At 36.3% G+C, this 13,206-nt stretch overlaps 1 protein-coding gene across 2 annotated transcripts in view; it reads right to left on the reverse strand.

Moving 5' to 3' along the window:
- Positions 1-389: 389 nt before the first annotated feature.
- The window catches only part of LOC139970457 (protein sel-1 homolog 1-like), a 38,179-nt gene continuing 25,362 nt past the window's right edge, over positions 390-13,206 (reverse strand). For both annotated transcript variants that reach the window (XM_071976186.1, XM_071976185.1), the window contains 2 exons: positions 7,702-7,824; positions 390-6,972 (listed from right to left, as the gene is read on the reverse strand). In XM_071976186.1, coding sequence (XP_071832287.1) covers positions 6,832-6,972; positions 7,702-7,824 — 264 coding nt within the window. In that variant the 3' untranslated portion in view covers positions 390-6,831. The remainder of the gene's footprint in view (positions 6,973-7,701; positions 7,825-13,206) is intronic.

The raw sequence follows: 13,206 nt of genomic DNA on the forward strand, positions 1-13,206 counted from the left end.
AGATGATGGTATTATACAAGCTGGCCAGTGAAAGTTTCGTCAAGATTTGTATATGGCTATGAACCAAAAACATCAGACAAATATTATATCATATCCATTTTTGTTTTGTTTTTCATTTTATTTCCAATACATAACTCGATCGACTCCCGGCGTAGTGTGTGTGGGTGAGAGACGTTGATATCAAGATATATATCTCTATATTTAGTTACTAACTTTCGCCTCCAGATGATAATATTCTCTTGATAAAATCAACCTCCCCCCCCTCTCCACCCCCTCGTCCTTCCATCTCAAGCCAGAAAGTCACAGGGAAACTTTCTTGAACGGTCTTTATTTGAAATCTTTCAAACGAACGTAAACGAAAGACAAAAGTAAAGAAAAACACGAGACTATTTGAATGTATTAAATATATTATTAATTTTGTCAATGCATTGAAGAACTTCTTCATGTAAAAACCAACTAATTGAACTTATTCAACAGGAATAAACACATAATCAGCTGGTAATTAAAAATTGCACCACCCGAAGTGAAATAATACAAGAGATAACCAATGGAGACACTCCTGAAATGTTCTCTCTGTACATTATAATGCATTGACCGGTTAGATAGAAGACAAAGAAAAGAATGATTTTATTTCACATTTTCTTGGTAGATATTTATATTAACATATAAGCATCTTTTTACTTCGAATATTTTCTGACATACTTACTACTCATTAAACCATCTCAAGATCAGATAACTTGACACTTCTATTGCCCTCACCCCCCTCCCCTCCCCACCACTCCATTCCCAAAATAAAGAACTTCTTGCAAACTCTTGTCACCATAAACTCTATCTTCCCTCCTCCCTCTCCTTCCTACCCCTTCCCTCCTCCCCCTCTTTCCCACCCCTCCCCTTCCCTCCAACCTATCCTTCCTACCCCTAACCTGCTCTCTCTCCTTCCTACCCCCCACCCACCCTTCTCACAACAGATAAATTGACTATGCATGCAAAAAATAAAACTTGAGTGAATTGCCAGCAAATTATTTATGTATTTTTGACTATTTTGAATTCAGCACCTTTCCCTACCAGAACAAATGTTAAAGCAGTGTTTTTGACTATATGGCTATGTGATGTATTAATGATTTTTCATCCCCAATAAAGATCAATAGAGATCCGATGGCTGGATACGCAGATGTCCATGTACAGTCTTAATCTGTCAGTTTAGACCAGATGAATTTAAAGCGAAGAATGAAAAGGCAAATAAAATAGGTACTGTTGTAAAGAGTGGTACTTTGATAATGACATTATATGAAATAAATATGAGAATACAAAGATTGTTAATCATATCTAATATTGGTTAAAAAAACCCTCAAAACTCATTGACAATCAATGTCCCACATTCTTACTTTACTTTACCATATTTTAATTAAATTTTGTAAAGAAATATTTATAATATCTCACAATTTGTTGCTGCAGAGGAATACCATCAAAGAGAAAGTTTACACATTACCAAGGTTACCACATCACTCTTGTCAAATCAAAGAGAAAGTTTACACATTACCAAGGTAACCACATCACTCTTGTCAAATCAGAGAGAAAGTTTACACATTACCATGGTTACCACATCACTCTTATCAAATCAAAGAGAAAGTTTACACATTACCAAGGTAACCACATCACTCTAGTTAAATCAGAGAGAAAGTTTACACATTACCATGGTTACCACATCACTCTTGTCAAATCAAAGAGAAAGTTTACACATTACCAAGGTAACCACATCATTCTTGTCACTTCAAAGAGAAAGTTTACACATTACCAAGGTTACCACATCACTCTTGTCAAATCAGAGAGAAAGTTTACACATTACCATGGTTACCACATCATTCTTGTCAAATCAAAGAGAAAGTTTACACATTACCAAGGTAACCACATCACTCTTGTCAAATCAGAGAGAAAGTTTACACATTACCAAGGTAACCACATCACTCTTGTCAAATCAGAGAGAGAGTTTACACATTACCATGGTTACCACATCACTCTTGTCAAAAAAAAGAGAAAGTTTACACATTACCAAGGTAACCACATCACTCTTGTCAAATCAGAGAGAGAGTTTACACATTACCATGGTTACCACATCACTCTTGTCAAATCAAAGAGAAAGTTTACACATTACCAAGGTAACCACATCACTCTTGTCAAATCAAAGAGAAAGTTTACACATTACCAAGGTAACCACATCATTCTTGTCAAATCAAAGAGAAAGTTTACACATTACCAAGGTAACCACATCATTCTTGTCAAATCAAAGAGAAAGTTTACACATTACCAAGGTAACCACATCACTCTTGTCAAATCAAAGAGAATGTTTACACATTACCAAGGTAACCACATCACTCTTGTCAAATCAGAGAGTTTACACATTACCATGGTTACCACATCATTCTTGTCAAATCAAAGAGAAAGTTTACACATTACCAAGGTAACCACATCACTCTTGTCAAATCAAAGAGAAAGTTTACACATTACCAATGTTACCACATCATTCTCGTCAAATCAAAGAGAAAGTTTACACATTACCAAGGTAACCACATCACTCTCGTCAAATCAAAGAGAAAGTTTACACATTACCAAGGTAACCACATCATTCTTGTCAAATTCAAACTCAACTGGCAGCTTCATGCAAAACAGATACTAAATTAGTTTCCTATGGGTTACAACACTACTGTACTTCACTTAACATGCCATTGGAAATCTGAATCAATTGTAATGTTGATGTCGATGCAATTTTGATCAGAAAACTATAATCCTGTGATTCAATCATACATGACAGGTTGAAGAGTATGATCACAAATTATTTCTTCCCGTCAGATATTTATTCACAACCTTATTATACTCAGCATGATCGAACCTTTGTCAAATGACTGGTAATATAGAGGACTTTGCTCTTATAGTCAACAAATCATTTATATCATACATAACACATAAAATGATTAGTTGATTAATCAATCCATGGATCAATCAATTGACCAATCAATGGATCAATTATTCCATGTATCTTCAATGGATCAATCTATGGATCAATTAATTAATCAATAGATCAATTAATGCATTTATCTATCAATGCATCAATCAATCAATGGATTAATCAATACTGTTGAATAATCTTCTCAAACTCATTTTGCACCAGTGTCAGAAAGAATAGACCTGTTTGAGTGGCAGCTCTTTGCTTACAGTGGTAGAAGAACAAGACCAAATGTGGCGAGGAAATGAGAAAAATTTATGAGAAAAGCACAGAGAAAAGATAAAAGGTTTAGACGTTTTTCACAAGGGAAAAAACTAAACCATAAAGCATGAAAATTGAGAGATCCAGTTTAGTATTATCAAGTAAACTATGTTTATGTGATTTAAAAAGTTAAAAGAAGAGTGAAAGGGTGAAGCAAAGAAGTCAGCATTCTTACATGTCAACATTTCTTAAGATAATACAAGTCAAATGTGAGTAAAATAGAGATTCCAGCGACACTTGAGGGATACATCAGCGACACTTGAGGGATACATCAGCGACACTTGAGGGATACATCAGCGACACTTGAGGGATACATCAGCGACACTCGAGGGATACATCAGCAACACTTGAGGGATACATCAGCGACACTCGAGGGATACATCAGCGACACTCGAGGGATATATCAGCGACACTTGAAGGATACACCAGCGACACTCGAGGGATATATCAGCGACACTCGAGGGATACACCAGCGACACTCGATGGATACATCAGCGACACTCGATGGATACATCAGCGACACTCGGGGGATACATCAGCGACACTCTAGGGATATATCAGCGACACTCGAGGGATATATCAGCGACACTCGAGGGATACACCAGCAACACTCGATGGATACATCAGCGACACTCGATGGATATATCAGCGACACTCGAGGGATACACCAGCGACACTTGATAGATATATCAGCGACATTTGAGGGATACATCAGGGACACTTGAGGGATACACCAGCGAAACTTGAGGGATACATCAGCAACACTTGATGGATACATCAGCGACACTTGATGGATACACCAGTGACACTTGAGGGATATCTCAGCGACACTTGAGGGATACATCAGCGACACTTGATGGATACGTCAGCGACACTTGATGGATATGTCAGCGACACTCGAGGGATATATCAGCGATGCTTTGAGGGATATATCAGTAAAAGACAAATGTGACAGTTATAAAGGGTATTCCAATAATTCAAGGAATATCCTCTCGACAGGCAATTTGAGAAACTTACAGGGATATCCCGATGACAGAAAATATGTATGACTCAAATGGATATTTCAAAACAAAAATAGTTTTAACTTTGGAGTCCTTCTCCAAATTTGGCTTCAATGTCTTAACTGCAGAAGAAATTTGTCTATAAAATTGAAATACTGCACATACATCTCTCCAACAACATTACAACATTTTAAACAAATTTAATAATCATAAATTATAATGTACCAATTTCTCGTTCTCTTTGTTCTGTTTAAGAACAATTATTTTCCTTCAAGTTTCCTACCATTTAATTCAACATTCTCATGAAACATGCTGCTGAATTGAGTGTTTACTTACATTTAACAAATGATACAACTGTTAATTAAGTTAATCCTTCCTGAACCTGTTACAATAGTAAACACAGATTCTTCTTGTAAACCTTTAAAATGTTAGGAAAAGGTATCTTACCTAATAAATTCCCTTATGTATCATTTGTGGGCAAGTGAGCAATTTAATCAAATATACTTTATCCTTTTCTGATCTCTTTTTACGACATCGATTGTGATTCTAACACGGCACTTATGTGATTTCGATTGACATAGCGAATACACAAAATTCCCCTCTGAGGAGTACAAGAGTCATATTCCTTGAGGACAGTGATTTGAGTACCATAATAATTTCAACTTTCCTTTGCTCCTTCTATTCTTTTATTTCTCTTCACAATTTCCTAATTGGGAATTTTTGTCACATTATTTTACTTATGCAAAACTTTTGACACGGATCTGCGTTTTACTTTTCCAACGTTAAAATGACTTATTGGACCCCCAAGGCTATTGTTTAGCTCCTTCCACATATCACAGTATAATCATAACTTTACACAAGTTTTTACTTTAAACCTTTCTTTCGTTGCTTCAAGTTATAAAAACATAGTGGAAGACTCCCGTAAGTATTTAGAGGAAAGGTAACATTGGAGAACACATTCACCTTTTAATACATAGTGCTAAAAATTGGCTTTGTCAAGTTTGACGAGGAACAAGAAAACCTTCATTAGGGGACAATATCTACAGCAAGAGCACTCAGGCAAACTTTCTATTTGCAGAATTAAAACATTTATGTTGTTGGACAACCAATTTTGCAATATTCAAACAATCTTAACCGTCATGAGGATTGTCTGCCGTTCAAAAGATTATTTCTCTTTACAAATCACACACACACACAAATCTGACCTGTAGCCAGAGGTAGCGAGCAGAAGAGGAGGAGGATATTGTCTGTGAAACACTTGTCCTTTCCAAAATGTTTGCTCCCTTCCGTGCTGCATACATACAGACTGTATGCAGCAACACATTTGTCTATGTGTTCTGTCTGCCTTCTAGATTTATCCCCCCCCCCATGGTGGAGAGATATTTTTAATGGTCTATTTCTGACAGTCCCTGAGGTATTCATATATTCTCCCGATACTCTTAAACAACCATCAGTCAAAACCACTCCAGATTCAATTGACTGGTGAGGCCAGCTTTCTAGTAACCGTACAAGGTCATTTCTCCTTCAAACTCAGACTCTTTTGGAAAGATGGCTGTAGTTTGGCATTTGGTTCTCTATTAAACAAGTGTTATTGACCATGACACAGGCAACAGGCAGCAGTCGTCTCTAATGGTAATATAAGTTAACTCAGGCTGGATTGTTTACTAAAAAGGCCATTAAATGCCAGAATCCATCAAAATTGAATTTTTCTCGCCACCCAAGAGGGACATCTGAATGTCTGAACATGTTCCCTGTACACTATACTAGTATCAAAGAAACTATATATAACTTTTTTTCTGTAAGCAACAAGATCAATTATTACTGTATTTTTTTTCTCCACTTCTGGATTAACTGACGCAGAACGGTTACCAATATTTTTTACGGTGTAATAGTAAATCAGGACAGCCTATGAGGTCAAAAGAAGTCATTAAGTTGGGCAAAAACTGATAAACTTTCAAACTTTAAATTGTAAAATGTAACATCACCATGGGGAACAACATTTAAAATACTGCGCCTCATATTGCCATGGCATTGATTACCTTAAGTAACCAATCAAAGCTGCCTTACTGCAATGCTGTATAATATTACCTTGAACATGATGCTACCTTCAACATCGATGTAAACTTTAAGTGAGATGCCTGCATCCTTGTGACCCTGACTGAAATGTCAAATATGATTCAGATGTCATGAATATGCATATTTTCTAGCTGAACATGTACGATAACGCCCAATAATCTTCGTAAGTCTGAACACGACATGATAGGTTACTGCACAGTTAGTCAGTTTCTTCACAGAAACTTAACATGTTCCATCGCATTTGCCTGTCCTTCACCCGTAACTAGAGGAAATTAAAAACCCACTGACCAATCAAATATTATGATTCAGATGTCATGAATAAATATATTTTCTAGCTGAGATGTACGATACCCCTCCATAAGCTTGGAAAAACTTGTTAAAAAGTGAATCACGTCTGCATGGACGATTTGTGGAAGATACGTGTGGTCCAACTCTACACAACAGAAACCAGAATCATATTGGAACGCCGACCAATCACTGGCTTGCTTCTGTTCAAATGAAGTTCCTTCTGGCTAAGACGTACACACCCAGCATGATGTTGATTCCAATTAGCGCTGTTATGATGTACATGTCCCAAAATTCACCAAAATAAGACTCAAACATCGTTGGAACGTGCCTCCAAAAATCCGAATTCTGTAGAATGAGAAAGTTGAATTTTCAAGCGAATAGGCTTTATTATTGAGGGTGATGGTGGTGGAGAGAGGCAAAGAAGATGGTGCAAGCATGGGGGCATCTCTACTGTTGGAGCAGTCCATCCTAAATACCTTTTATTTTCCATCATATATATATATACAGTGTGGTTTCTTTATATTAGGATTTCCCCTTTGTCTTTCCATCTGGTGGTTCAATTTAATAGCCCAAAATTCCATCACCAATGGTTCATTCTTTTCATATTTTTTATCCATCACGAAAGACTATGAAACAATGCTGTTGTCTGATCTGTTGGTTAATTAGTGAACTCACTGAGGTATAAATGGAATCATGATCAAAAATATCACTACCCACATATGAATCAGAGTGTACTTGACCAACTACCAAACACTGTTTGGTAATGTTTCCATTCTGACATAAAAGGACCAAAATGAGAATAAACAGTAGGTCACAAAAAGTGACTGCATATGTATTTTGCAGAGTTACTTTCCAAGTACAAGAGAAATATATATCTTCTACATATACCTCGGAAAAAGTTGAAAACCCATGTTAGTCAAGAGGAGCCATGTATTTCATTGTGTTTTCAAAGTTTAGCATTTCAGAGATTAAATTAGTAAAAAAAAAAAAAAAACATCTTCGAGATGAAAGTTTATTTTTACGAACGAAGGGCAAACGCCGCATTATGAATCAGTCACATGACGTCGTTCTTACCTCTTGTGCATATTCCATTGCAAAGAAAACGCCCAATTTAGCCAGGGCAAACATGACAGGAATGTAAGCGTCGGGCGATGTTTCCGCTGCCATGTCATAAAATCTCTTGGCAAGATGAATATCCTTGGACGAAGAAATAATAAATACAATATGATCAAATCAATATGGTCAAATAAAAAGAAGCCGTCACAACGTCGGCAATATTTAAAGAGGACGAGCAGAAATGTTTTCTATTAATAAAATCATTGGAAACTATTATTCTACACAAAGAATAAATCATTTCTTGATTATTTTTTACCCCTTCCCTTTCGTTTTTTTGTGGCCTGTCTTCAATGCAAGGGTTTGAATCATCTTTATGAATGACATGAGTTTGAAGTCACTGTCAGCAAGCCTTATATTCATTCACACCCTCACATATTTTAATATCAGAGTGATGTCACTGAGACTAGGATTGTTAATTAATGCCATATCTATGCAGTCAAAGGCCAATCTTTTATATTTTTATTTTACAGGCTGCTTAAGTATCATGATTCTCTGTAGATACAGAAATATGTAGATTAGTGTAAGATTACCTGTGAGCAATTTACTTTCAACAAAATAACATGTCTGTCAGATTATTCCAGTGTTTCACAGATGCTATTAAACAGAATTGCCAAAAGTGGCATGTGCTATAAATTATACAATAGTCTCAACCCTGGCATGTTATTTACAGACTTGTGGATTGTCTCAGAGATAACCACCATTGTCAATGTGCCATACTGTAAAAACAGTCACAAGTCACAACCCTACAGAACATGGATGTTCTATCATCTGGACTAGTGGGGTGTCGTCTCACAATCGTTTATATGCAAACTGCAAAATATGCAGCCGTTAGTCACCTACTATCATATCATTTATCAGACTGGTAAATGGTCTCACAGATACTAGGGGCCTGTTTCACTAAACTCGACTTACGCACACAGGATTAAGTGCTCTGCGGACTCCACTAAGACGTGTCTTAGTAAAGTACTGTTTGGATCTCGGTTTCACAAAACTGTTCTTCACTAAGACGTGTCTTAAGATACGTAAGTATTATAGTTTGTTTACATGAAGGAGGCTGTCACTTTTGACTACGAAAAGTTTTAACAGTTCATCTGATAAATGGTCTTGACAATTGGGATAATGGGAAAGGTAAATACCAAGTAAAATGCTTTATATAATCACAATAGTTGGCCAATAGTTATGTATTTTTTATGCCAAAAAGAATGAGGTACTACGTAAAATATGAAAACAGTCACAATGCTACCTATTGAAATTAACATATTTTAGCAGACTAGGAGGTGTCTAACAGATCCAATGGTTGTCAATAGGCTCACAGACTCAATGTCACCTAAGGAACCTAACATATTTTTGTTATCAGACTAATTTGAGTGGGGGGGGGGGAGGAGATGTCAGACAGATACTTAAGGCTATCAATATGCCATCAATTGGTGTAGTATAGTCACAACCTACCATATATTATCAGATTAATTAACAAAGTGTCCCACAGATTGACATGCAGGTTTCCTGCTCTTGTAAGGATGAGCACTAATAGGGAACCCACAGATCCTCTCACAAGTACATTCTAATCCTTTTCCATTAATTTCTTCTACATCTATATAACACACAGTATCTATTGCAGTACTGTATATAGCTCAGGTACAAAATGACACACTTAAAACGATACAGCAATCTTAGCACAATTTGTAATAAACGGCTCATGGTACAGTAGTTGAAGGTTTCAGGCGGTGATATTAGACAAGACTAGTCGCTACTTGAAACCCAACACTGAATAATGGAAATAACTGGGTTATGTGTACACTTTCCACACTTAATCTTAAATTGCACCACAGTACAGTAGGCCTATGTTCATGTTATATAATTTGAAAACCTTCGTTCAACATCATACAGCTTAATTCAATTCTTTCTCACACAATCTGTCTCGCTCCGACGAAAGACATGTGATCAAAGCACACACACTGCAACTATAGTCTATGAGTGAATTTACAACCAAAGCTTAGGTACAGTATCCTAACAGCCAACTTTATATACACAGTAAGTACTGCTACTTAACTACAGTATATATACCACAGTACCAACCAACTGTAACTGCTGTACAGTATTACTAATACCAAACTGAAAGCATGATATATATACATTCAAAACTTGCTTTTAATAGAAAGGTCAGCTCGAGTCTCAAGTACACCCTAGAGCTGTAGTAAGCAAATTAGCAAGACTTGACTTATATTCTAGGGCGATTCTTCTATTTCTGTTTTAAAGTACCATCATCGAATAAGTCCAGGAGTACCATCTAACACAATGTAATTTTTTTCATTTCAGCCAAGAATACCTTTAATATTCAGTTTCTACTTGGTATCCAGCGATAAGGTGAACAACAATTTCACCCGAATTCGAAACGTGTCTAAATATAGCACGAGTGCTACAAACTTCATGAATATATGTTAGGAGTGTTAGCTCAGTGGTTTAACGCCGGTGCCTTTCAATCATAAGGTCCCGAGTTCGAGTCACTCCAAGATAAATGTATGTCGTCCAGTTACAGAGTTGTTGACAATTCATAATCATGGACATTAAATATGAATCTAAGAGATTGACTTCGGTCAGCTTGCGGCTTTGATAAGCCAATGATGGCTTCTTCGCGAGTTCCTGCTTGCAGGAGGATCTAAAATATATACACATATGTTAACTTGTTTAAACTTTCCACAAGTACTCTGGCTGACCACAGCATCATGTCCAGACGTTTTAAATCTTAGACATTTTTAGGGAGGATAATATTACACAAACAATATTTATTTGAGATTTGATTACCTTCTTTTTAAAGCAGCTGGTTACAATATGTTTGGTTACCAAACATGTCAGAACCACATTTTCTCTGACATAGACTTGAGTATTTCATGGAATTTTTTCGAACCACTGCAAAGCAACTTTCTTCTTGCTCGAATGGTAATTTTAGTGGGTACTTGACCCAAATAACCACTTACATACGAACGATTAAAGCTATAGTGCACATATCATAATTTTTTACGGTGTAATAATACATGGCTATATAGTGCTGTATGAAACAATACTGACATGACAGTGCTGTAGACCTAAATATGCTTTTTCTTTGTTCTAAAATCAACCATGGACTTTCTTGATTAACTATAATAAAAACATAATTATAAAAAAAAACCCATCTCTCATGACAACATTAATGCAGAGAACAAGAGAAAGCCAATTTTATACTTAGATTTTGATTTCTATGTGACAGAAACAGTCTTTCTAACTTTTTCGTTAACCTACTCAATATTCAACGTCACAACTTTACCCTACAGTACTTTGCACTAACCAAGTTTGTGACAAAGGAATGTTTCTGCATTTAAGTTACCATGGTGACACAGGATCTACCTGGCCTTGGCAAAGGATTAAAAGGTATGCTGTATTGGGCCCAAATATGCTAGATTTTCAAATATGGTCACCTTCAGTCAAAATTCTTAAACTGTCTTTTTATTACAACCTTCAAAGAAATTTTCCTAACTGGGACATTCATTCATCTTGTGTGTTCCTTAACAATGTCTGAGAACAATTTGGAGAGTAAAGACCTCCAGGAATGTACTTTTTGATAACTTCTTTGAAATTGTCCCGACTGGCTGTGAAATGCAAACAGCCACGCATTTTAGAATGTAAAAGGTAACATCATTTTGTGAATCTGCATCTATCTGTTTGTGCATATACATGACATTGTCACATATTCATGCCCTAATATTAAAGACTATTTATGGGGCAAAAAATAAATAAATGGTTGGAAGGGAATAATTTGAGTTGATACTCAACTTCTCTGTTTCAGAAACTTTTTGCATATCAGTAATTATCACACCGGCAAAGAACAAATGTTTTTTGAAATTTTTCCACATAGTTTCTTTGCGAGGGATGGAGAGAACCAAAAGACATCCTCCTATCTTCCATTTCTATTGAGGCTGAGAAGAATACAGCCTTTTGAGAGCTAAGTTAAACAGAAAAGACCACTACCATGAATAGTATGATGGCCACTGAGATGACATTTTCAGCCCTGGTAAATTGAAACTGGAATACTTTTTCTGCAAGATCTTAGGAAAAGGCAAAAAGGCAGATTTACAAGTTGTTATTTACGTAATTAACATAATGAAAAAAAAAGAAGAAACAAGACTGGCCTAGACTGTCACAACTAAATGTGAGCCTTCAAATCTATATCATATTACCAGAGGATACACAATATGTCCTATTTCCATAAGTCTCTTTGCCAATGTATTTACTGGTGGACCTTTTCATCAAATAAACTAAAAACCAGGATTTCCCTTCAACTTTAGCCTACATTCTTTCCTAAATGATCTCCATTCGCGGCAGGTGATAGAGGCATGTAGAGGCGTAATCGAGTAGGAAAAAAAACACGCAACAGGAAGAAATCTTTTACATCGTCCCGTTCTGCCCTATTCGAAAAGACAACATTTCCGAAAAGGCTATACACATCGACGACGACGACGATTTTACACCACATTTCTCATCCACGACAGAAGTTGTCATCGGAGATGATAATCGATAGAATGGACAGATAATGCAGATTAGTTTGAAGAGGAGAAACCTGAGAGACAGAGTTGAAAAAAAAAAAAAACACAAACTGTTTCCTTTATAAGCAGTGCACTGAATAGGATCCACAAATCTACCCTTGAATGGGCTACTAAAAAGAGCTGATAATTCTCCTCTTTGAGAATATTACCGACTTCATCTGTCTCTACCATCAATATCATTAGAGGTCCATACAGGTAAATGCAAGGTACTACTTGAGTGTTACACTACTTGAGCTGTATGTACACACATCTACTGTAGATAAACACTGCCTCTCCTTGACAGGCCAGATCGAATTGAACGCCGTATTATGAAAGCTGATCAATTTTACCTCGTTTCCTGTTTCCTGTTTGCTTAAATATCTATTATTGTTTCGTTTGTTGTTTACTTAGTTTTTACAGAGGCAGGGAAAGGGGGGAGAATGGCAACTTATAGAAACCAAGATTTTAAAAGGAAAACTTCAGTTTTCATTCTACATAGGTCATTTATAATGGAAAGCAACTTTGTTTTTCACAATAACTGTGCCTGTTGATCTACCAAAATACGGACAAAATCAAATGACTGCCTATTTGGCATTCATCTCAGCTGTATGATATCCCTGCCCGTTACTGGATCCCAATGGCCACAACATACATTAATCATACAACAGCCAGCACCAACGACCACACGTAATCATTTCTGAACAGCCACCATTTTCTCATACCTAATGAAAGATGATTTTTGAATGATATATTTGCAAGGTCAGTGGTCATTTCCCAATACCACTGATTAGAAAAACAGCTTACATTAGGGTGGTTCAAAACAACAAACAAACATGAAAAATTCTCCCATCAACAAAAAAATAATTACAAAATACAGTATTTAAAGTGATGTAGCACACCAGTTTGT

This window comes from Apostichopus japonicus, chromosome 8, assembly GCF_037975245.1.
Source record: "Apostichopus japonicus isolate 1M-3 chromosome 8, ASM3797524v1, whole genome shotgun sequence".
In the NCBI taxonomy this organism is placed as follows: Eukaryota; Metazoa; Echinodermata; class Holothuroidea; order Aspidochirotida; family Stichopodidae; genus Apostichopus; species Apostichopus japonicus.